The sequence below is a fragment of the Macaca nemestrina genome, chromosome 1 (assembly GCF_043159975.1).
Source record: "Macaca nemestrina isolate mMacNem1 chromosome 1, mMacNem.hap1, whole genome shotgun sequence".
In the NCBI taxonomy this organism is placed as follows: domain Eukaryota; kingdom Metazoa; phylum Chordata; class Mammalia; order Primates; family Cercopithecidae; genus Macaca; species Macaca nemestrina.
Window position 1 is genome coordinate 59,697,311 of NC_092125.1, and position 25,765 is coordinate 59,723,075.

The 25,765-nt window shown below is 50.8% G+C and overlaps 1 protein-coding gene across 4 annotated transcripts in view; it reads left to right on the top strand.

The window, feature by feature from the left end:
* The first annotated feature begins 429 nt into the window (after nucleotides 1-429).
* Nucleotides 430-25,765, top strand: part of LOC105484717 (neuron navigator 1) — a 191,637-nt gene continuing 166,301 nt past the window's right edge. For all 4 annotated transcript variants that reach the window (XM_071077903.1, XM_071077906.1, XM_071077911.1 and 1 more), the window contains exons 1-3: nucleotides 430-1,142; nucleotides 5,805-5,908; nucleotides 24,530-25,321. In XM_071077903.1, the coding sequence (XP_070934004.1) occupies nucleotides 430-1,142; nucleotides 5,805-5,908; nucleotides 24,530-25,321 (1,609 nt within the window). The remainder of the gene's footprint in view (nucleotides 1,143-5,804; nucleotides 5,909-24,529; nucleotides 25,322-25,765) is intronic.

The window sequence follows — 25,765 nt, forward strand, 5'->3', positions numbered from 1 at the left end:
AAATTTGTTTAGTGTGGAGGACATTCTAGACTTGGGGTACTAGGAAAGGCCTGAGTGGGAGGAGCTATGAGGAGAGTCTGTCCCCCATCAGTGAATAGGAACAGAGTCAAAGAAAGTTAAATGAAGTCCATTTGTACAGCACATTGCAATTCACAAAGCACTTTCCCATATTGCTTGCAGATGAGCCTCATAACAGCTTTTCAGAGCAGAGAGGAAAAGGGATTTGCCCAGAGTCCAGCAGGTAGCCAGTGACCCAGTCACAATGCGAACCAGGAGTGCCAGTGCCCAGTCTGCATGCTCGAGCCTCCCCACAGACCCCAACATCCTCTTTCTACACTCAGGGATGGAAGCTCGGGAGATGTGCCTGACGGTCTTTTTTTGCCCTCCCTCCCTGCAGGACAGTAGCCCACCCTTCCAGCCTTGCAGACCATGAATGGGATGGCCAATGTGAATCCCGCCAGCCGCCCTCACTACGCCTCCTCCATCCCGGTGCCTCGTGCCTCTTCCCAGACCAGGATTCCTACACCGGGTGCTTCTCCCCAGCTGCGGCCGCGCCAGACCGGCCTGGCCCTGAGCCCACAGAGAGCGGCCTCCCCCAGACTGGGAAAGGCTGCAGGTCCTTCTAGAAACTCCTCTCCTAGGGCCTCCCGGGGGAGAGGCTCTCCCAAGTTTGCTGGATCTGTGAGGGAGTCAGCCGAGGATGGGGAAGGCTCCTCCAGCTCCCCATGGAATAGTCCCAGGACAACCCCGAAAGCAGTCCTCTCCAGCCGGGCTGGATCCGGAAGAATTGGGGAGAGACAAAGCACCCAGAGAAAGAAGAAGAAAGCCCAGGAAGGGACTCCAGTCTGCCAGACCCGGGGCAGAAGCCCTTCTCGGACGAGCTTTCACGGAGAAACTCAAATACCGGAAGTTCGGAAGCCTCCCAGCGGCCCAGGAAAAGACCAAAGAGATATAAACTACAAAAGTTCTGGGACCCCCAGGTCTTTGGAGCCTGATGAGCGGGCAGCTTCATGGGCTTCCTCGCCAGTCTGCAGTCCAGCGCAGGGCAAGCGCCCCTCTCCCTCTCCAGGGGCCATTAGCTTCTCCTCGGTCCATCAACAGAGTCAGCCAGTCACAGCCACGGTGGCTCCCTTCCAGTACAGGTGAGCTGGGGAGCAGGCAGGGAGGGAAGGGGGCGAATTACAATTTGCAATTACAAATGCAAATTAAGTATCTTCCTGACTAAACTAACTTCCTGTATTTTTTGCCCTATCCTAATGGAAGGAGAAACTCTCACTTATATTTTGGGTGTAGAAAAGCTTGTACATCATCCCCTACACACCAGGGACCTCTGAGGCGTCAAAGCGGCTGGAGGTGGGGGTAGAGAACCACCAGGAGCTTTAACCTTCAGTAGAAGGCAACTTGTGTATCTTAATCTCTGAAAAATTGAATGCAATTTAATATTACAGGACTAGGCCTTTGGAGTTCAGGACAAGGAAGTGAATGGTCCCAATACACTCTGCACGTGTTTAGGCTTCATTTAGACTGTTACATTCAGTTGTGAACACCACATTTTAAAAGGACATCGACACACAAAAACACATGTAGAGCAAGACTGACATGTTGTTGGGGGATCAAAAAAGGTGTTATAGGATGATGAAAGGAACTGAAGAAGTTTGCTTTGGAAAGGGAAGGCTTAGAGAGGGTCTGAGCACTGTTTTCAAATATTTGAAGGGCTGTCATGTTGTAAGATGAATTAGATTTACTTGGTGCAGCTCCAAAGACCTGACTCATCACCATGGTGGTTGGAAGTTAGTTCAAGACAGATCTGAGTCTCAAGATGAACTTTCCAAAAACTAGAGAGCATTACAAATTGACTGCAAGGCAGTGAACTCCCTGTTATTGCAAGAATTCTAACTGACTCCATAGCCAAAGGGAGCTCTTACCAGGGTGACCCCTGGCTCTCAAAGCATATCTTCTGCCTGACTGTACTGCCTGCAAAGTGCACCGATGCTTCTTTTCCTAAGGGGCAACTCACTTATGTCCCTTGTGACTTTCTTCACTTTGATTCTGCAGCTGACGAGAGAACTCAAGAAGCAGAAATGCAGGGCAGGCCTTCCTTTGAGTGGCCTTTTTCCAATTAGTAAAATGTTTCCCTGGTGACTCTTTGGCTTTCTTCTCCTACCTGATTCCCTTCATTTTGAATTCATTCTTTGGGAAAAAGTGTCTAGGCATTAAATTGTTTAAGATTTTACAGTATCTACCTTACAAGTCCCCTGGTATATTCGGAACCTGACATTTTCCAAAGAGGTCAGAATTATTCATCCAAATATTTTAATGCAGCTTAAACAGAACCATGTTTCATTCCTCCAGCAAACATTTGTTGCATGTTTGCATTTTAAACAGAAATGGAAATGTGTCACACCACCCCACCTCCTAGACCCTGCCACTTTTAGGCTCTGGATTAGGGTTGGAGAGAAGGTCGTGGCATAAGCAGGAGTTAGATTAAGACCGAGGACCCTCCAAGATGCTACAGGCCAATGGGCAGGCACCCAGCACAGTCTGCAGGGCCTAGAGCTGCTGCCATGGCAGCTCTGCCAAGGGCCAGGCTGGGCCACCCTTCCGAGCTTCATAGCCAAGGAGGTGCCATCTGCTCCCTAGAATCCACAGACATTGTGTTTTCATGGAAATCTCTCCTCCCTCCCTGCCACCTGCCCCAGGATCTCAGTCTTCTGCAAAGCCCCAGTGGAATGCAGAAGCAGAGGTCACCTGTTTCCCTCGCCATCTCCAGCCTGGTCATGACTGACCTGCTTCTCCAGGGAACGAATCCTGTAGCCATCTTCTCCCCTGCCCCATCCTCCATAGCCCTTTCTTTTCAAGGGCCTGGGTGTGGCCTTCTCAGTGAAGCTTATCTCCTGTCATCCACCACCTCCCTTTGGACCCAGAGAAGGTGCAATACCCCGTCTGCTCTCAGAAGACCCCGGTCTCACACATCTAATTCCATCACATCCTCAACCTCATCCCTCTCTGCTATCCTGGAAAAGAGCCACAGCAGCTTCACCGCAGCCCTTCCTGACTTTTCCCAACTGCCAATGCACCCTCCACCACCTCCCTAACCCCCAACAGTTCTCTTCTTCCTGCATTGGGTGGGCCTTGGCTCAGACTTCAATTGGAAGTATGGTTAATGGTATAAGAAGCGTAGGGTTACTGGTGTCACTACTGCAATTTTCTTCTCTCTGATTCCACCTCTGCCTGACTTCTAGAATACACAGTGCTGTCCATTCAGGTTGAGAAGTGAGGGTGGACATGGAGACCTGGCTGTGTTTAGAGAGGTAGAGGAAGATGTGGATAAAAATACAGAGCTGACTGAGATTAGAGATAAAGGCTGCCGTCCTCAATGTTTCTGCTATTGGAGTTTCTGGCCCATATGACTGATGCAACCTCACCCGCTCTTGCATCATATTAATGGCAGCAATAATCATGACTGTAACTACTCCTTTTTTAATTTTGAGTTTTTAATTTATTTATTGGAGACAGTCTTGCTCTGCCCTCCAGGCTGGAGTGCAATGGCACAATCATAGCTCACTGTAACCTCAAACTTTTGGGCTCAAATGATCCCCCTGCCTTGGCCTTCCACAGCTCTGGGATTAACAGTTGTGAGCCACCACCCTGGCCCATTCCTATTTTTCTTTTTTCTTTTTTTTTGAAATTGAGTCTCGCTCTGTCACCCAGGCTGGAGTGCAGTGGCACGATCTCGGCTCACTGCAACCTCCATCTCCCTGGTTCAAGCGATTCTCCTGCCTCAGCCTCCGGAGTAGCTGAGATTACAGGCATGCACCACCAAGCCCGGCTAATTTTTGTATTTTTAGTAGAGGTGGGGTTTCACCGTGTTTGCCAGGCTGGTCTCGAACTCCTGACCTCAAGTGATGTGCCCGCCTCAGCACCCCCACCTCAAGTACTGGGATTACAGAAATGAGCCACTGCGCCTAGCTGCCTATTCCTATTTTTACCACTGGTTATCGCATACCTGCTCTGGCCCAGACACTGTGCTTAGCTCTTTACATATATGATGTTAATCAATGAAACAGTTGACACGTTATATAAAATTCCCTCTCCCCAGTAGAATGTTCTGTTACTTTCTCACCAATATGTTGCATCCTCTGCTTCAAAATCCCAGGTCCATTCTAATCTCTTCCAAGAAACCAACCAACCCCAGTCTTTCTTTATCCCCTTGGCACTCATGTACTTGGACAGACATTTAATTGACAGTAAGAGCCCGGTGCAGTGGCTCACACCTGCAATTCCAGCACTTTGGGAGGCTGAGGTGGGCAGATCCTGAGCTCAAGAGTTCGAGATCAGCCTGGGCGACATGGCAAAACCCCATCTCTACAAAAAATATGAAAATCAGCTGGGCGTGGTGGCTTGAGCCTGTAGTCCCAGCTACTTGGGAGGCTGAGGTGAGAGGATCACTTAAGCTCAGGGAATCAAGGCTGTAGTGAGCCTTGATCACACCACTGCACTCCAGCCTGAGTGACACAGTGAGACCCTGTGTCAAAAAAAAAAAAAAAAAAAAAAAGACAGAGAGACAGTAGTACATGGTGATTGTCCCCATCATACCAAACACCCCCAGGGACCAGGATGAGGCTTCCTGCTTTCTCTAAGGACACCCCACCCTGCCTTACACCCAGCATTCACCTGAGGGACCTGAGATGCAAAAGAGCTCAGCACGCTTTAAATAGCTTAGAAAAAGCTGAGCAGAAGAGCAAACACCTCACAACTCTAGACTGTAAAACTGATCCCAGCCTTGGGGGGGCATCTTTTCACCCCATGATGGAAGCCAGACCCAGAGAGGAGAAGGGATCTACTCCAGGTTACACAGTGAGTTAATGGCAAAATTGAGCCCAGAGTCCTGGCCATCTAGGCACTGAAAAAAGTGAAAACTGGAGAGAGAGAAAGACAATCTCAGTGGCACTGGAGACTCTCAGGATTCCATGGCCCAGCCCTTCAATTTCCCCTCCTGCCTGCACAGCCCTCCCCTCCCCCTCCTGCCAAGCTGCCAAAGGCTCCATTTAACTGGAGACAGCGGGCGGATGGGTGGGCGGGCCAGCTCCCAGAGCCTAGGGTAATTGCCTATAATGAAAGCTCCCACAGCCTTTGTTCCTGGGAGCAACTGTACGGTTGAGGTTGTGCTCAGAGGTCTGTGTGCACTTGGGAGCTGGTGCCCAGAGACCTCACCCTTCCTTCCTGCTACCACAACGGGCCCAGCAAGAGACTTGTCCTCCCAGGAGTCACTGTGATTGCAGCTGAGCCTACTCCTCCTTCTTTCCTGACCTACCAGCTGCCTGGACTACGAGCAAGCCCAAAGCCTGTGTGCCACCTGTGCTGCCAGGAATCAGTGACTTCAGCTTCAGAGGGAGCTCTTCCCTGTGTGTATGTGCAGGGCTGTACATACTGCTCATCCTGAGGGCAAGGATCATGGCAAGCCAAAGGAGCCAAGGCCTGGAGTTGCTAGGGTATCCCTCTGCCCTATAAGTGATAACGTTCCTGGGAAATGGATAGATTGTAGAACGGCAAGGGGTGACAAGCATCGGGCATCCCAGTGTCCTCTGGGGCTCCCTGTCTGGCGCAGCTTTGCGCAGAAGGCCTGCTGCCTGCTGGAGGGCAGGGGTGTGCACATACCCGTCAGGGAGGGACTGGCCCTGAGTGGTGCAGGGCACTATCAGAGAAGAAGAACCAAGTTCTAAGAGGGTTTTCTTAGCCCCATGAAGGGGCTTAGAGACCAGGAAACCTCTACCATGAGTGATTACCTTTTCTTGGTCCCACAGGTTGCAAACTGACCAGAAACCTGGCCCCCTCTCCCAGGGCAGCTGGGCCCTTGATGGCTACACTGAGCCCCTCCATGAGACTGAGGAGAGCTTCTCCTGCATGGGTAAGTGCTCTGGGGGAGACTTCCTCCTAGGGTTGGGAGGCCACTGCGCTAGGACTACCCACGTGGAAGAAGAAGTGACCTAGGCTGGATAAGTCCATCTCTTGACAAGGAGACATCAACCTGTGAATTGCACTTTGAGTTTTTGTCATGCTTGACTCAACCCAGGATTGTTCCATCAAACCCAGGAGCCCTTCAGGGGCAGCATAGGGAAGTGGCCAGGGCGTGCCATGTTTATCTGATGCCCAGGCTGTGGGAGTCACTGCATGTGTGTGTCATGTGAGAAGTCGTGACACAAAAGTAACAAGCTGGGAGTGAAAGCCAGGTTCTGAGTGGTGCCCAGGTTGAAAAATGAAGGTGCTGGAATTAGGGAGGCAGGCCAGAGCCATTTGGCTTGCTGCCTGACAATGCTTCCCCTCCCAGAACCACTTTTAACAGGCCACTCCCACACATGTCCCCTTCCCCATGTCATCCTGTAGTCATGACATATCACCTGAGCCTCGGGAATGTGAGATTCACCAGGAAGATCCCTAAATCTCAAATACAGCAATATTCCATAAGGGCAGAGGGACTGACGGTCCCGGGTGCATCCTCAGGTGCTCAGTGTCTCTGAATAAATGAATGATGCATGGATGAGTGAGTGTCTTAGGTACCATTGGTCAGGTCCTAAGTGGGTCAGATTCAAAACTCAGCAGCACTTAGGAACGTGTGTTGATTTTCTTACAACATTAAAAAAGTGTCTAGAGGATGGCTGTGATTCACACCAGGGGTGCACGAGGCTGCACACTGCAGGGAACCAGGTCAATCCTTTATTTCCCAGACAAAGGGAAACTTGCCTCAATAAAGTAATGAATTTCCTTTTCACAAACCTGAGATTGTCCAGAGGGTTTGTCTCCCAGCTTTGTCTCAGTGCCCTGCTCCAGTGGGGCAAAACTGGGGCTTAGAACACAGCCCGACCCTGAGATCATTGAACAGGATGGTATACTGCTTCTGTATTCTCTGTGCCCTGCTGGGCAGGTGACCGGATTTCCCTTCTTGGCCTGGGAGCCGGGACCTTTTGAGCCCTTCCTAGGCCTGGTCTATAGCAGTGATCTTGGAGCCACTGCAACCCTAGAAACAGCAGCAGCACTCATTCTTCCATGACAAGCCTTGTGGAGAAGGGTTATGGGTTAAGGATTGGACATTTGCAAAACAAGCCATCTCCTCCCACAATAAGTATACATGCAGGAGAACCAGGGCATGGCAGGGGACAAAAAGAAACCAAATTTCTCTGGCACTGAAAAGTCATCAGAATTAGAATGTGGTAACCAGGAAACTATGTGGAGCTCTATTTTTACATTTGCAGTTTTGTTAGCGTAATGGCTTCCTCATGTGGATGCCACATTGTTAGAGCCTAATGATCTCCATGCACCTAACCCAGCGCTCGTTCATGATTATTATCCGATGAGTTGATGAGAGGACTTTTACTTTTAATGTCTGCTTCAGACTAGCATTAGGAATCCCCCAGGCTTGTCAGCTGGAAGACCACCCTCACTGGTTAGATGTGAAATTGTCTGCTAGATCATGGTTGGGTTCCTCTAGGGGGACAGAATGCCGGGGAACCTTTGGAGGAGGGCTTTACCAGAAAAGTGAGAAACACTGGTTTTCTCCAAGGCTCCTAGGGAAGGGGAGCAGGGTTCACAGCACTGCCTCTGCTCTGGTGCTAGCTAGTTGTCATGGTGACCCATCTCTGCCGAGGATACGCCGAGCTCTTTGATGGGTTGGATGGGGAGAGAGATTTGGGATTTGCCTGCCTTGTGGAAGAGGCTGTGCTCTTCTAAGCTTGAAGAAAACAGAGAAGAGAGGAAGAGAGGAGGCAACTGAAGGGTTTCATTTTATGCCTTGCCCTCTCACTCCCAAAGTCACTTGGGGCATGACATGACTCATTCATTCATGTATTCCTTCATTCAATCTACAAACCATCAGTGAGTGTTTACCTTGTGCTGAACACTGTGCTTGACACTGGGGTAAAAGACAAATAAGACTTTGACCTGCCTTCAAGACGTTCACAGCCCAGGGATTCACTCCAGTGAGACTTATCTAGAGATTCTGTTGGGATCCCAGAAGCTGGGCCCAGTGACCTGCCCCTATAGGAGTTGACAAGGCAGCCAGTCCGTCCTGCCTCCCTCGCTAGGCCCCATGGCATGAGGAAGGCACTGAGCTTATTATCCCATTTTATAGAAGGAGAATTGGGTGCTTTGGAGAGTACTCCATCAAATATTTATATAATTCACAGAATCCAGCATAGTTATTTCACAGTTATTGATCATGTTATTTCCATATCAATTTGTAGATGGCTGGGGGTTTGGGGGCTTTTTTTGATGCTCATGTATCTTCCCTTCCTGAACATGAACTCATCTTGCCCCCGCATCACCTAGCACAGTGCCTGGTGGTCAGCATTTTGGTGAAGGAATGATTTGAATGAATGAGTAAGGAATTCAATGTAAATGGTTGCAGAGCTCTAAAATTTATCATCTATGAGCCCATTTCTTCTCTACCAGCTGAGAAAGACCAACCAGTCTTTCTCTGCTCCTTTCCCAATATGTTCCTCTCTGGCCTCCAAGTTCACTGAATGGGTTTGGGGGGTGAGTGCAGAGTCTCTGAGGGGAGTAGGAGAATGCCAAAGAGCTTTCTCAGCCTTGTACCACTTTCTTACTTAATCTGCCTGGACTCTGGGCATAGAGTCCAAACAAGGCTTTCTAGTATTTATATAGCAGGAGGAGAATCCCACGATGACTTGCCTCCAACCTGGGGCATTGGGGATGTTCTTCATATGTCCTGAAGGCCATCCACCAGCAGCTGCTCCTTCTGCCTCTGCCCTAGGGCAAGTGTGGAAATGCCCAGCCCACCGATGTTTGCACACGTGCCCCGACCCTCCCTGGCCCATCTGGGTCTGTTGGTGATAGCCCAGCACGGGTCCCATCTGCTCACTCTCCCTTTGGGCGCAGTGAGCACCGGGTAGTGCACAGACCACCATCAGATCTTAATTTGGACAGCCAAGAGAAGCCAAGGCTGACATTACCGCGTGCCCACGTGTGTGAGGCTATGTGCAGGAGGACTGGGAAAGGTCGCCCCAAGGCTTGTGCAGATTACTTAATGACTTCCACTTTGTGGCGTGTTTGAATGAGCACTAAGTGGACCCACAATGAAGGGATCTTTTTCTCATCATAGCATGTGTCATCGGGAACAAGCCAGAGCCTCCTCCCTGCCTCTTTCTCACACGAGGGTTGATATATAGAGAGAATGGGTGGGGCAGTGTGGAGTTTGGCTTCATACTAGGGCTGTTTTGCTTTTCTTCCTCTTTCTTCTCCCTTGTTGAGTTGGCTCCATCTTTAAGCCACAGTGAAGTTTTTCATGCCTTGTGGATTTTAAATAGAGCAGGGATAGAGTCTTCATTCTAAGGAAACTTGCAAAGCTAGCATGCCCGGGGCAGGAGCAAGGAATGGTAACTACTCTTTGGGAGAGGAGTTTGTTCTGGGGGTTTCAAGCTAAATCCAAGTATTCCTGGACTACAAATGACTTGCATCAAAGAACACAGGAAGTCAAAGCTCTGACAAACTTCATAGATCTCGCAAATTTGGCCTCATTTTCGATGGGGGAGAGAAGAGACTCAGAGAAGAGAAGTGACTTGCTCAGGACTGCATAGGAAGTTAGCAGGTGAACTAAACCAGGACCACTGCTTTCTGACTCTTTAAAAACTAAAAAGAACTAAATCGTAATAATGACTATCATTTGTTGAACACCCTACTATGTGCAGGGCATAGTGCCAAGTGCTTTATGTAAAGTCTTTGTGAATACCTTATACAATCCTTTGAAGGTGTTATTATTACTCTGTGTTATGAATAGGAAAGTCAGGCTCAGAGAGGTTATATAAAACCTGTCTGAGGACATCCAGCTAGGAGGCTGTGCCAGGATTCCATCCCAGGCTTGTCAAAAGGCCACACTCTTCTCTTACTCCCTGCCTTCCCATCTGCCACCCACCAATGTTTGTACATGTGCCCTGTACTCACTCAGTCACACACCGTCCAAGTTCAACTCAGTCTCCCTTAGCCTCTGCCAAGCAATGAGGAAGGAAATGGGATCAGTGAGCCACAGTCCCTGCTCACATCTCCCTCAATCTGAGCAGGTCCCAAGCTGCCACTGGCATCCCTGTCACTCCAAACCTATGTCATTTCATGCTGAGTTCACACCGCTGTGTTCTTTGCCCTCTGGGGACCTCCAGGCCAAGATGAGCCTTATGTCCCAGCCATCCGTGGAGAGAAGACATGCAGACAATTGACTAGAAAGTAGAACAAGTTCAGGAGTTCAGGGGCAGATGATATTAGCCGTGTTCTCAGAGTTTCAGCAGGTTGGTGCTGTTGTGGGGCAGAAGTGGCTCGGGAGTGCGAGGGTCTCTGGAGACCCTGTTGGATAAACAAAGCAGCAATCTAGGACCTGGTAGGCTTCCAAGAACTGGGACGGGAGGTCATAACAGCTCTAGTAGCAGCAGCCGACACTTACCGGGGCTTACTGTGAAGCAGGCATTGTCATAAGCACCTTTAATCCTTCTAACAACTGCATGAGGTTTGGAATCTAACTCCCTACTTGCCTTGCATCACAGCTTCCTCACTTGTTAGCTGTGCAGCCTTGGGGAACTTATTTAGTCACTCTGTGCCCCCGTGTCCCTGATTGTAATCAAGGGTGATAACAGTGCTTTCCTCATAGGGTTTTTTGAGGATTAAATGCATGGATATTGGTAAAGCGCTTAGGAGAATGGCTGGTACATAAGAACTGCTCAATATGTGTTTGGTGTTATTTGTTATTGAGGCAAATGATATTATTACCACACTCACTTTGCAGATGAGGAAACTGGGACAGACAGGTTAAGTGGCTTGCCCAAGGTGGTCTAGCCAGGATTTGAACCCATGCAGCTGGTCTTCAGAGGTCATGCTCTTAACCATACGTTCCATGACCTCACTGGAGGGGAAGATGACTCAAGTCTCGGAGTTCTCCCAGGGAGGCCAGGAGAGGCAGTGGGATCACCAGCCTGGCTCTGGGAGGGGCCATGAAGGAAGAGGCCAGAGAAGTGAGGTCATCCAAGGTACCTGCTGGAGGGGTTTGAAATAGAAACTGCAGGGGTCTGGATGCTATATCTTTAGAGGAGTACGGGGTGGGGGAGGAGATGGACTTTTCAAGATAATATTTGGCTGGGAAGGGGATTTATCCCAAGGCAGTGGATTTGACCCAATGTTAGCCTTTTCAGTGGAGTGGCAAGAATAGCAGAAGCTGGTCAGCTTGGATCCTCTTTTCCCCACGGCTACCTTGGACTCAGGCCCTCCCACTCTAAAAGGTGTGTGAGTGATTCTACGTGGTTTTTGCAACTATGAGTGCTCCACATACAGTACAAATCCCTTGCTCTCCAGATCCTGATTGTGGTTCCAGAAATCAAGAAATCTTGGCAAAACCCAGCATCTCTGTTTCTTGCTGCACCAAGAAAACCAGGACCTCTGCATTGCCCAACTCCAGAGGAAATTCATATCCATTCGCTATTTTTTTTTTTTTTTGAGACGGAGTCTCGCTCTATCGCCCAAGCTGGAATGCAGTGGCACAGTTTCAGCTCACTGCAAGCTCCGCCTCCTGGGTTGATGCCATTCTCCTACCTAACCCTCCTGGGTAGCTGGGACTACAGGCTCCCCGCCACCATGCCCGGATAATTTTTTTTAATTTTTATTTTTAGTAGAGATGGGGTTTCACCATGTTAGCCAGGATGGTCTCGATCTCCTGACCTCATGATCCGCCCGCCTCGGCCTCCCAAAGTGCTGGGATTACAGGTGTGAGCCACCGCGCCCGGCCCATTTGCCAATTTCTTATAAAGCACTTACTATGTTCCAGGTGCTATTCTAGAAGCTTGGAATACATTTGTGGACAAAATAGGCAAAGACTTCTGCACTTGTGGGCCCTTTATGATGTAGCCTAGAGCTGTGCATTGTACAACCTGTGCAGCTGTACATGATCTACACGGTGGCCCTGGAGAAGCCCCAGCTCTGGAATATGTCTCCCACCCTAAAGAGCAGGAGCAGAGCTTTGGCCTCATGACACTCCTGGGACGACAAGCAACAGCAGTCTGTGGGCCACCCCCCTTCGCCCTGAGTGCTTGAATAGATGAGGAAGGTGATAAACTTTCCCCTGTGGTTTTCCTAGAGAATTACCCCCTATAGCCAATACCTGTCTGTCCTGGACTTGGCAGCCTCTTAGCAGATTTTTAGAGATTCAACTCTCCAACCTGCAGTGATCTGCTTCAGCTCCTCCTAGAAAATCCCAACCACTTGTTTAGTTCTCCATGTGTCTACGAGTTCTGGGAAAAAGGACACTTAAGGAGAGGTGGCCGGGTTGACAGGAATCTCTCCAGATAAGACTGCTCCATACAATTCAGAGGTTGTTATCCAGGGAGCTGTGGAGCAGTTACAAATTTCAGCTATGGGAGGCGGAACTAATTGCTAAACTTCCACCGCTGCTGCTCCCTACTTCTCTGGCCAATCCAGGTAAGCCTCACCTCAAGCGCAGCTCTGAAGATCTGGCCCCTCAGGTCTTTGCCCCATGCCTGGGCAGATTGGCCAGCCCTCCTTATAACTCTGAACTGTGGTCTCCCTGGGAAGGCCCAGGGCAGACAGAGAGCCTGCAGAGGGGGCTTTATCTCAAGAAGTGCTGGCTCCACGCCAGTCTCGGCCAAGCCTGAAGTCTCCCTGCAGCACCACTGAATGGGCAGAAACTGGAACACACCATCCCATGCCCCCCAAACCCCTTTGTAAGAGGATTAGGGTCCCCTGGTGAGAGACTTCCCTCCCCACTATAAGACTGCGGGCAGGCTTACACAGAAGGAGCTCCAGGGAGAGGCAGTTGAAGAGAGTGAGGTGACACAGACACAATAGCCAGAGAGATTAAATGCTGAGAATTACCCCAGCCACAATGTTCATCCTTGAAAAGGGCGGAAGGAATAAAAAACCTGCCTTCCTGGGTGGTGGGAGTCCCAGGCTTCAGAGGGAGCAGAAGATAATTAAAGGTCAGAACTTATGAAGGGTCAGCAAGTGTGGGGCCATCCACGCCAGACCAGATGAGCCCAGGGAGGAGGGGAGAGCAGAGAAATGCTCAGTTGTCCCTTCTCTCAAGAAAATCCTTCCAGGAGAAGGAAATGAGAGTGTCCTGAGGTATGAATGACTGAGGTCAGATAAATAAGAGAACTTCCTGGCAGGAGGAGAGCTCAGCCCCAGTGGAAGTGGAAGGAGAGCAGCCTGAGGTTCGTATAAATACCGGCACAGTCCGGGGGCAAGAGCTGACCTCATGAGCTCACCGCATCCTTCCTGCTGAAGAATCTGAGGTTGCATGCAGGCAGGAGGGAGCACAGAGGTGGCAAGCCCCTCGTGATGACATCAGGCCCTGTGAAAGGCAACGTTCTCATCATGGCATTGGAACTCCCACCCATCACACCAACGAATACTCTTAACATTTGCAGAGCAATTTCCATATTCCAAGTAATTGCCAGTGATTATTCTATTAAAATTCATTGAAATATGAGTCCACGGCATTCCTCTGTTAGGTTTAATGCCTTATTCAAAAACCTAACAAAACTCTAATAAAGCACAGAGGTGCCAGCACAGAAAACGAGCGCAGCCACAAAATGGGAATATCTTTCTCTCTAGGGTAGTAAGAAGGCCAGGTTTCTTTAAACCATCTGTCCCAGCTGGTTCACACTCAGATGGGTAAAAGCTTCTCATTACTTTTGCAGTTGTCTTTACTTTTTTAGAGTCAAGAACCGCTTTAAGAATTTAGCTGATATTACAATATATCCCCCCAGATAAATGGACATATTCACAGTATTTGGCTTATGTTTGATGGCTGGTACTGTGAACCCCCGGAATCCAGTCTGTGAACATAGATTAAGAAATTCTGTTCTAGGGTAGTGATGTCATCACTGTTGACAAAGTCACCACAGGTTTGGGCCTTGTGCTTTTCCTCATCAGATTTTTGGGTTTGTGTGGCCAACAGTGAATTAAGAGGATTTACTGCAGAATAAGATTATCTCCAAGGTCCCTCTTAGTGTTATGATTTAATGACCTTAAAACATCCAATTCTTCATGGACAGGTCAAGTTCAACTCTAGATTTGCCCATCCCAAAGGACACATGCTGATACGAGGAGTTTGCTCGTCCCCATCCAACACATGGGCACAGCCACAGGCACACACCCTATCCTCTCCTTCCTTTGCCTGCCTGGAGTTCTCCCTCCCAGGCCTGCAGTTGCCATGACAACGGATCTGGGTGGGTCATGGTCTAAGGGCGATGTACCTGGGTGGTGCAGAGCTCTGCTGGGGCCCAGTGTGCAATATCCACCCCAGTGGTGTGTATGGGACAGTTGCCATGGCAACATACAGGAAAAGCACATATGGGAAACATCTGGACTTCTTATCCTGGGCTCTTTATTAGCCTGAAGAGCACAGGGATCTGATTTTAAATGAGTACAGTTTCAGACAGAATACCCTAGATTAGGTGTTCTTTTGCCCTTCCCTACTAGAAGCCCCTGAGCAGAGGGAGCAGAGATTCTCTAGCTCCTACCCCCACCCAATTTCTTAGATGACCAACTGTATATATTCTCTTAAGGCCACATAGCAAATCAAGAAGACAACCCAGAACCCCCAAGACTTGAGATTAGGGAAGTCCTCAGAAGATCCTGACCTGTTGGGACTGTCAGGTCCACTGAAAGTGACCAAGACCCCAGGACATAGGTCATGGGGTTGAGCTATGAAGCAACTGGTGTTGCTACAGACCACTGGCTCTGTCCGAAAGATTCTCCTCTGCCACATTCTCACTCCCAGGATTCTGTGGGGCAGTCTTAATGTGACTGCAGTCCTAGACCCATGCAGACTTCAGGTGCAACAGGTGTCTGGGTTACAGGAGCTCCTCAGCAGGACAGGCAGGAGAGTCAGGGCCCTCCTTCCCATTCTTCACTCCCCCGTCTAATGCCCGGTCCCCCTTTCTCTGCCAGGATCCAAGACTTTCCTGCTGTTGGGTTCTATATGTCTTGGAATCACATGCAGTTATTATATTAAGCAAGTCTCTAGAAATAGCTGCATGGTAATAGCATGAAGTTATGGGAAGATGTGGAACACACACAGACCTTTATTCAATTTCTGATTTCACCAGCAGCCTGCTGTGTGGTCTTGGGCAAGTGTATTTCTCTGTAAAATGAAGATAATGATAGCCCCTGCTTCAAAGGCTTTTATGAAATGATGAACATTACATGTCTAAGAAGGTCCCTGGCAATAGGAGGTGCTTAGTAACTGTAAGATCTCCTGTCCTTCAGTTCAGCAAGCATCAGTGAGCCCTTACTAACTAACTAACCTATGTAGGGCACTTACAATTCCGCTGGCAGGAGAGGATATCTCCCTAGGATATAAGTAGGCAGAATGTGGGTACACGGCCCCTGACTATAATCAGTGGGTAGGAAAGGCAGAGCAGTGTGCGATGGGGTAATCTGAGAAGGCCTCCTGGAGGAGGTGGCTCTGAAGCTGGGCCTTGAAGGGAGAATTGGATTTGAATTCATATAACAGAAGGCATTCAGGAAAAGGGCAGAGCAAAGCAAAGGTGCAGGGGTCAGACCTGGACCAGGGGCATTTAGAGGAAAGCATTAGAGGGCAAGTTTACCAGCAGGTGAAGCCAGAGTGGGGAAGGGCTTGAGTACTGCGTGTTGGCCAGCACTGGCCTCTAAGGCAGCCAGATAGCAGAGGCCGGGAGACTGTCCTTCCCTGGGAGGCCATTTAGGTCATCAGGTCAGAGATATGTTTCTCTGCAGGAGATCATGGAGTTCTGGCTTTAAAAGAAGGGAGGTCTCAATGCTTGGAGATCTGGACCCCACTCCCCAAGGACAGGAAGGAGAAACCCCATGCCTTATTGTGCACTGCCAGGGCTCCTCTGCTGAGAAACCAGTCACGAGAAATACAAGTCCCGTGTTCTAGCCTGGGGGCCGGAACACTTGGGAGAAACAACAGCCCAGCCCTGAGTCAGACCTCCCTAGCCCCTGACTTTCTAGCTGAGAAACCCTTGACTGAAGGAGGGGCCAGTTTTTTGGATTCCAGCTCCTAACCTCCCCTCCCAGGTCTGAAACAGGCCCTCTCAGGAGCCTTCAACCAGTTTCCACTCTCTCCAGGGCTACATAGCCCCAAGCCCTGCCTCTGAAAGGAGGGCCTGTGCCCCATCCCCGTCCCAGCCTGGGGAGTCCCAGCCTCCAGCTGGGGACATGGGCTTCAGGCTCTGGTCTTGTTTACTTGTGTGACTAGAGGTGACTTGTTTTCCTTCTAAGGGACCTCATTTCTGCCCTGGTCCTTTCACACGACAGGCAGGCTCATCCCTGCTCTACCCATGCCCTGTTGGCATAGGAATTTGTGTCCAGGCAGCTGTGAGCTCCAAGGAATGTGAGTTGTAGCTTAGAATTTCTCGGCATTTCTACCCTTCTGGAAGCTCCCCCGAGCCAGTTGAGCCAGAGGGCAGACTGAGGCCCATGACCTCTGGCTCCACTCCCAGCCTCTAGATTTCTCTGCCTCGTTTTCCCCAATAGACAGGAAGACAATAAATCTCTCTCTGGAGCCCACACACCTAATCTGTAGCCCAGAGGAAAAATCCCCAACCACACTGAGCTCAGGGAGTCTTCTGGGGCCAGAGAGGGTGAGCCGGGGACCTGCAGTGTCCACAGAAATGTCTCAACTACCAATGCTCTGGCGAAGCAAAGGCAGTGGCTGGGCTAATGGACCAATCTAGGAAGGCTTCCTGGATGAGGCCCTGGAGGTGTGAGCCACCCAGAGCAGCCATATTGGACCACTGTATCTAGTGTCTCCTTTTTTTTCAGCAAGGGGGAGAGGGGGATGGGGCTGAAGTCCCAGCTGGGATTACTGCCTGGGCTGTGAGGATACGTTGCCCACTTTTCCCCCTGCCTCGCAGAGGTGTGGTGAAACTCTCCCCATGCCTCTGGGCAAAGCAGAGATTTAGGGGCAGAAGAGGGTCTCATCCCTGAATGCCCCAAGGTCATTCCTCTGAAGAACTGGAGCTTCCTTCAAAGGAGCAAGGCAAGGGTCCACTGGCCTCACTCTGGCCCAGGGCTTCAGGGAAGGGAGAAAAGATGCTGCTGGGCCACCATCCCAGAAGCTTGGCTTCCATTCCACACACCAGCTGCACTGTGTCTTGCCACGGGGTATTAAGAGGTCACTGCTGTTTACAGTTCCCTACACATCTGTTCTGAGTCACGCATTCATTCATTGAATCAATCGCCATTCACCGAATATTTTTGAGAGCCCACTGTGTGCACAGAGCTGGGATGGGTTTTGAGAAAAAATTCAACTGGAGATGGATCCTTGGAAAACACCAATGGGTGAATGATGAATGACAGCCCTGAACATTAGGAAACGATTAAAGTGGCTGCAGTGAACTGCGTGGGGAGAGTCAGGGAAGGCAGCTTAGAGGAGGTGGATTTGGCCTCAAGAGGGGCCAGGGAGAAGAGAGGACTCTGATTCTACCTCCAAAACCAGATCCTCCTGAAGCCTTCCCATCTTGATGGCAACTCCAATCTTAGAGTTGTCCAGGCCTAAATCCTTGGGGGGACATGCTTGGTTCCTTTCTTTCCCATACACCTACATTTGGCCAATAGCAAATTCTAACAGCTTCAAAATATATCCAGAGCCTGACCACTTCTCACTGCCACCACAGTCACCAATCATTTCCAAGCCACCATCATCTCTCACTTGGGTGACTGCAACTGCTTCTGCCCTTGAGCCCAGCAATTTGCTCCCCACACAGCAGCCAAAGTGGCCTTTTCAAGAGGGAAGCCAGGTCACGTCACTCTCTGCTCCCATCCTGCCAAGGCTCCCATCTCACTGGGAATAAAAGACCAAGCCCTTGTAATGACCTAAAAGGCCCTCTCTGCACAGGCCTCACATTACCTCTCTGACCACATCCCCTGCCACTGTCCTCTCCCCTCCTTTCTTTCCAGCCATGCTGATCTCCTTGCTTTCCTTTGAAAACAGCAGACACGGCCAGATGCGGTGGCTCACACCTGTAATCTCAATACTATGGGAGGCCGAGGCCAGAGGATCAGTTGAGCCCAGGAGTTTGAGAGCAGCCTGGGCAACATACTGAGACCCTGCCTCTACAAAAAAAAAAAAAAAAAAAAAAAAAAAAAAAAATTAGCCAGATTAGCCAGGCATGGTGGTGCACACCTATAGCCCAGGAGGTCAAGGCTGCAGTGAGCTGTAATTGCACCACTGCACTCCAGCCTGGGTGACAAGGTGAGAGTGAGACCCTGTCTCAAAAAAGAAAAAGAAAAAAGAAAAGAAATGAAAAGAAAACCAGGCACACTCACCCTCAGGGCCTTTGATCCTGGTGGGCTGTTCCCTCTGCCTGGAAATCTTTTCTCCCAGATATCCATTGGCTCCCAAATTGCTCCCCCTTTTCCTTGAGATCTTTACTCAAATGTTCACCTTCTCAGTGCAGGCTTTTTTGGGCCACCATATGGAACATTCACCCCTGCTCCTGGATAATTCATATTCCCCTTCCTGCTTTTTTCTTCTTAGCACTTTTTAGTAACTAACATCTCTCTCTAATTTATTGTCTTTCTTATCCATTAGAATATAAATTCACGAGGACAGGAATTTTGGTCTGTTTGTTCTCTGTGGTATCCTCCAGCACCTGTCGTAGCTGGCACTGAGCACGGCACGAGTAGTCAGGAGCTGGTCATCCAGATGCAGACAAGACCGCGCTTAGCCGTCAGCTATTTCGGCAGCCCTAGCCTGGCTTGGGTGATTGCAACTGCTTCTGCCCTTGAGCCCAGCAATTTGCTCCTCACACAGCAGCCAAAATGACCTTTTCAAGAGGGAAGCCAGGTCATGTCACTCTCTGCTCCCGGCCTACCGAGGCTCCCATCTCACTGGGAGTAAAGTTTTGGGTTACTCAAGAAGTCCCACGTTTTGGGTGCTCAAAAAGTCCCTGCTGATTAGCTGGAATGACATGAGGGAATGACATGGTGGAGAAAAGGACAAAAAGAAATGGGGAGCAATGGCTAGAGGGCTTTCCACAAAGGCAGGGGTGTTGGCATCTGCTAGGGAGGTGATGAGGAGACCTCATGGTAGGCGTCTAAGCAGAGAAAACGTATGGAAAATGCTTGTCACTCAGTTGGGCAGTGACAGCTCTATGCTGGTCCAGAGTGAGTGGGCTAGGCTTGAAGAGCCATGTGGCTGGGTTCCTAGCCCTTGCTCTCCAGACCCTGACTGTGGTCCTAGAAATCAAGAAAAAATTCCCCTGCTCTGCCCATAATCCTGGAGGAAGCCAAGTATGGGCTCATGTGCCCCCTTCTCCCTCCCTCAGATCTCCCCTTCTCCCAAGATCACCTTTCTCTCTTCCTTCCTTCTTTCCTTCCTTCCTTCCTTTCTTTTTCTTTCTTCCCTTCCTTCCCTCCCCCTCTCTCTCTTTCTTTCTTCCCTTCTTTCTTTCCTTCCTTCCTTTCCTTCTTTCTGCCCTTCCTTCCCTTCCTTCCTTCCTTCCTCCCTCCCTGCTCTCTTTCTTTCTTTCTTTCTTTCTTTCTTTCTTTCTTTCTTTCTTTCTTTCTTTCTTTCTTTCTTTCTTTCTTTCTTTCTTTCCTTCCTTCCTTCCTTTCTTTTTCTTTCTTTCTTTTTTTCTTTCTTTCTCTCTTTCTTTCTCTCTTTCTCTCTCTCTCTCTCTCTCTCCCTCCCTCCCTTCCCTTCCCTTCCCTTCCCTCTTTCTCTTTTTTCTTTTTTCTTTTTTTTTGAAACAGGGTCTCACTCTGTGGCACAGTAGTGCAATCTCAGCTCACCACAACCTCCGCCTCCCAGGCTCAAGCGATTCTCCTCCCAAGTAGCTGGAATTACAGGTGCGTGCCACTATTGCCCAGCTAATTTTTGTATTTTTAATAGGAACAGGGTTTCACCATGTTGGCCAGGCTAGTCTTGAACTCCTGACCTCAAATGATCCACCCGCCTCAGCCTTCCAAAGTGCTAGGATTACAGGCATGAGCCACCACAGCAGGCCCCAAGGTCACCTTTCAAGGTCAATGAGCTAGGGACAGCCTGGCCACCTTCCCACCCTCTCCTGTCTCTGGCTCTCCCTGATCCCCAGTTCTCCTAACACAGTCCCAACTGACAGATTCCCCAGACCCCCCACAGACACCCGGGTTACATCCGTTTCTAATCACAGGGGTGTGAGAATGTGAAATCACACAGCATGCGTCTCTTTGGCTGTATGCCTACATCTTCATTCCTCAAATTGCTTTAAGTTATCTGTCAACAGATGTGGTCAAATCACTCATCCTATCGCCATTCCAGAAACTACCAATGCCTTTGGAAAGAGAGGAGTGGGGTGATGAGCTGGTCTTTGGGGCACTGGGGATTGGGGACTTTAATGATTCCAAACCAGCCTCTTTCTCCACCTCCCCTTTAGAAACTTGGTTACTGACATCACCAGCACCCACTGCCTGCCCAGCCAGGCCTCTCCCTCATCACATAGCCTCTTCATTGATCATTGATGGTAGGATCTCTCTTCAGAGGACAATTTGAAGCCTGTCATTCTACAGAAGGGGTAAATGACTGAGTGGTAGGGGCTCAGGGCTGGGTTTGGAGATAATGTGACAGGGCAATTCCTTCTCTTTTTAGGAATCACTCGAGGAAACATTCTGCACATATTGGTTTTATCGACTGATGCTGGAATGGCTGTTGCCACGGCAGCAGAGCGCTCCCACTGCAGTAGAGGATAGTGGGAAACTCACGGGATGTGAAAAGAATCAAAAAAGAGCCAGATAGAGGGAGAAGTCACATTAGGGAGTGTCAGAAACTTCCTGGATGCCAAGATGGCCATTTAAAGGGACCACCACCTGGCCACAGCAAGACCCTTTAAAGAATGACAGTGCACAGAGACTGGCACTCAAGGGGATTGGCACTGAATTAATCCGTGAGATATGCATAGAAGGCATCTTCCATTTTATAAACTGTCAGGTGACATTTCATGCAGGACAGAGTGTGAAGCACTAGGTTTAGATGGTAGGGAGGAGGCTTCTCTTATTGACAACACTTTTTTCTCTTCTCAAAAGAGGCAGAATTTCAGGAGCTGTTTCTTGAAGGAAGTGAAAGGACTTGGGATTTGGGGAATAGGATATCCCATGAGAACATGAGACAAGGTACAGAGTAACAAAGAGGAATAAAGACGGGGGAAGGGACCAGGCCAAAACACCAAATCAAATGAGAGAGCAAGATAACCAGGAAGGAAGGAAGGAAGGAAGGAAGGAAGGAAGGAAGGAAGGAAGGAAGGAGGGAGGGAGGGAGGGAGGGAGGGAGGGTGGGTGGGAGGGAGGGGGGAGGGAGGAGGGGGGGAAGGGGGGAAGTGGGGAAGGGGGGAAGGGAGGAAGGGAGATCCGGCCCTGGGGAGGAGGCATAAGGTGACAAGGAAATGCAAGTGGACAGAGCAACAAGTGAAATAGTGTTTCGTACCAATTCTAAAGAATTTGAGAGGCACTAACCTACAGACATGGGTGTCAGAGATGAGGGACCAAATTAAACCAGGGGAGAGGGCACCAGGTTTTGCTCACAGCACAATACACTGGGTGGAATGTGTAACTTTGAAAATATACACAGTAAAAATAAGCTTTCTCAGCCAAGATGGTAGCCAGTGAATTTCCCTTTGTCTGCTAAGGAGAAGATGAATTTACATGCAGAAAGAGGATATAGAGACAACAAGTAAGAACAACTGTAACCTTGCAAGTCAGAGAATAGGTGGTGTCAGATTCTCAAATTGCGATTTTTAGGAAAGGTGTGGTTCTCCTGTGATTGAGTTAGGGGCATCTTGTGTAAATTAGAGAATGACCAGTGAGTAAGGATGAGGACTGTAGAAGTGATGGCTTGTAACTGCGTTACAAATACCCTGAAGGATGGGGTAGGAAGGGTATGGTCATGCTTACTCAAAGATTTGGCACCAAAGGTGGGGCCTGATCCCTTGCTTGAGCTGGGACCTCATGTTTGGACATCAGCATGGGTACTTCGTGTGTGCCCAGAAAAGAAAGTCCCATGATTGGTCTCATCCTTTGGGCACTCTCTGTGCCTTGGCCAAGTTCTGGCATGATACCACTCACGTCTCTTTAACCAGTTCTTCACTGCTTGTCATTTCCTATCTGGAACCACGAACCCTGGTTCCACCCCTAAGTTTTCTAATGCTAGACATAAGCCTCTGAAGCCAGTCTGCATTGTGCATTGCAGATGGTACAGAATCCTCTTGTAAACCTTTGTACTAACTCCTGTCCTCTACTCCTCTTGTTATTCTTGTAATTGAAATATATACATCTATGTCTGTCTACCTGAGATGAATGTGTTGATGTGTGTGACATTGCTTTTTTCACAGGGACAGGATTATTATTTTCCCAAGTCTTGTATTGTCTACCTTGTGTTCCCTGCCAGACAGGAAATACAAGAGTTCAGAGTTCCTCGAGGACAGAATTGCCATCTTTTTTTCTGTGTCTCCAAGACAGCCAAGAGTCCATGCTTCTTACCAAACACTTCTCTGCTTGAGAACTCTATATTCTCAGTGCCACTTATCCTTTCTGCTATGATCTCTGTCATGGCAGATTTTATGGCATCTCAATCTGGTATTCCTGGGATACCACCAGAACCCTACAGTGCTCAGGCCTCCAAATCCATTTAACCAACAGAGTTGCAACACCTGCTCCATGCAAGGTGCTGAGTGACACAGTTCTACACCCGGAGAGATCCTGCGCTGGTGGGGGAGACAGACAGAGACACAAATACATTTCACACCAGGCAGGAGGTGATGATTAGTGTTAGGAGAGTGCGTAAACCATGCGACTCACACACAGAGTTCTTCAGATTCTAGGAGAAAGGGAGGAAAGGAGCCAGAGAGATGGAGGTTGGGTTTGGGGTGGGGAGATAATCTGATGGTTACCAGATTTTGGCAAAAAGTTCTTAGGGCTTTATAATCCCTAGAGTTTGGCTCCATCTGGGGCCTACCCCTCCTGGAGCAAGCTTTGCTTTCAGAGAATTCCCCTCCACTTTCTCCTATCCTTCACCTCTCCTGAGAGCCTTTTGCTCAGGCAACCTGGCGGTGACTTGGGAGGCCATTCGAGGATAGGCAGTGTCCTGTCTACTGAGGTAGTCCTAGGTAAACTGCAGACTACTTCATCTGGCTCTTGCTCCCCCTCCACCCCGTCCCTGTCCCCCAGGGCCAGTTAGGAGGAAAGGAAGAAGGACTTGGGAAACATCTTTTAAAGGCACTCCACTGCTCTGCTTAACTCTGGCAGGCAAGGGACCCAGTGCAAAGCCTCTTCATGATTCCCTAGGTTTGACACAGGCCTTTACAGTTCCAAAGCCCTTCTACCTGTGAAGCTGGTATTATAACCACTGTAAAAGAAAACAGAACCAGAGGGGTTCAATGACTTTGACAAGGTCATGTGGTTAATTGGGACAGAAACCCAGTCTCCTGATCTCAAGAATTACTCCTTCCCCTGCAAAGCCCTCAGCCCTCTCCCCAGTCAACCCTAGGCCCCTTCTTTCCAAGCCACCCGTGTCCTACCCCGGTCCCCTACCTCCTGGGCTCAGGAGGGCAATCTTGAGCCTCAGAGACTGAAGTAGGGCGGGACTGGGAGTTTCCTGGGGGGAAACCAAAGAAGGCTTGGGGTTGGGGGAGGGGAACGAGCACCCTGGATATCATTCCTCCATCCCTCTCCCGATCTCTCTCCCAGGCCCACGGGTCCACTCTCTCTCCCGCATTCTGAGCCGCCCTCTCTCTGTCTCTTTTACGGGCACCTCCACACCTCTTCAACAGACCTTTATCCCGGACACGGCAGGGGGTCACCCGTGCCCTCCGAGAATCCAAGAACCCGCCCCGCCTCTAGGCGGAAAGCTGGGAGAAAAACTGGCCCGATCCTTTATCTCCCCCCTACCCCCCACTCATCCGCCCCTGGAGCTCCGCTCGCAGATACCTCCCCCTCCCGAGCCAGAAATAGACACACTCTCTCTCCCCCACCTCCCTCCCCTTGCGCACACTCGCTCCCCTCCTCCTGTTTGCTCCCCGCCTTCCCCTTCCCTCCTTCCTCTGCTAGGAGCTGCAGCCTGCAGCCTCGACTCAGGCTGGCTGGCTGAGTGCGGCCGGGGCGCTGCCGGGCAGTGCGGTGTCCACAGGACTGACAGGAAGGCAGGCCGCGGGCTGGGATCCGGACACCAAAGCACCGCAGGGCGCCGGAGGAGCCGCGGGGCTTCCATCCTTCCTTTGACTGATATTTAAATTTTAATTTGTATTTTCCCCGCCGCCCCGCCCCTTTTCCTCCGACCCCGCCCTTTCGCTCCTCGGCTTCCCTGCTCTTTCCTTTTTCCTGGCTTCCTTCCTCGCGTTTCTTTCCCCTGCGCCCTCGGCTTGCCTCCCTCCCTCCTCCCTCGCTCCCTCCCCCTTCCTCTCCCCTTCTTCCTCGGTTTCTTCCGTCCTCTTTCTCCCCCTCCTCCTCCCCCGCCTCCTCCTCCTGCGCTCCCGCCCCCTGCCCCCTCCCCCCGTGCCTGCAGACGCGCGGATCGTCCATGCGCTCCTCGCGGGCAGAATGCTGGGCAGCAGCGTCAAGAGCGTGCAGCCCGAGGTGGAGCTGAGCAGCGGCGGCGGCGACGAGGGCGCGGACGAGCCGCGGGGCGCCGGCAAGAAGGCGGCGGCGGCGGACGGCAGAGGCATGCTGCCCAAGCGCGCCAAGGCGCCCGGCGGCGGCGGCGGCATGGCCAAGGCCAGCGCGGCTGAGCTGAAGGTCTTCAAGTCCGGCAGTGTGGACAGCCGTGTCCCCGGTGGGCCGCCAGCCTCCAACCTGCGCAAGCAGAAGTCGCTCACCAACCTCTCTTTTCTCACGGACTCCGAGAAAAAGCTGCAGCTTTATGAGCCCGAGTGGAGCGACGATATGGCCAAGGCCCCCAAAGGCTTAGGCAAGGTGGGGTCCAAGGGCCGTGAAGCTCCGCTGATGTCCAAGACGCTGTCCAAGTCGGAGCACTCGCTCTTCCAGGCCAAGGGCAGCCCGGCGGGCGGCGCCAAGACCCCCCTGGCTCCACTTGCGCCCAGCCTGGGAAAGCCGAGCCGGATCCCTCGAGGACCCTATGCGGAGGTCAAGCCGCTCAGCAAGGCGCCTGAGGCTGCCGTGAGCGAAGATGGCAAATCCGACGACGAGCTGCTCTCCAGCAAGGCCAAGGCGCAAAAGAGCTCTGGGCCCGTCCCCTCCGCCAAGGGCCAGGAGGAGCGCGCCTTCCTCAAGGTGGACCCCGAGCTGGTGGTGACAGTGCTGGGAGACCTGGAGCAGCTGCTCTTCAGCCAGATGCTGGGTAAGTCCTGCCGCCCCGCCCCGCCCCGCCCCTGGCTTCCTTCTAACCAGCTGCTGGGGAAGGTGTGGGGAAAGAGAAGCCCCCTCCCCTTGAGCCTTCTCGGAGGGCCCTCCTGTTCACGATCAGGCTGTGATGGGCATTGCGCCCAGATGTGCTGAGCTGGCCCACCTCCAGATGCGCATGGCTCAAGTGTACCTTCTTAAAGACATTACAGGCGGGACCCGGGCTTGACCCTGGCCTGCCTGAGGTGAACTGGACAATGGGTGGGGGGTGAGGGGGGGGTCACCGGCTCTCAGAAATAGAGCCAGAATCCCAATATAGGAAAACCTGGGACTGGTGGAAACCTCCGTTGTGGTGTGGCCTGCGCTTGACGGGAGCATCCCGCATTGCAAGGGGAGCGTCCGGCGAGAGCCCGGATCTAGAGAACAGATGTGGGAGAGCAGA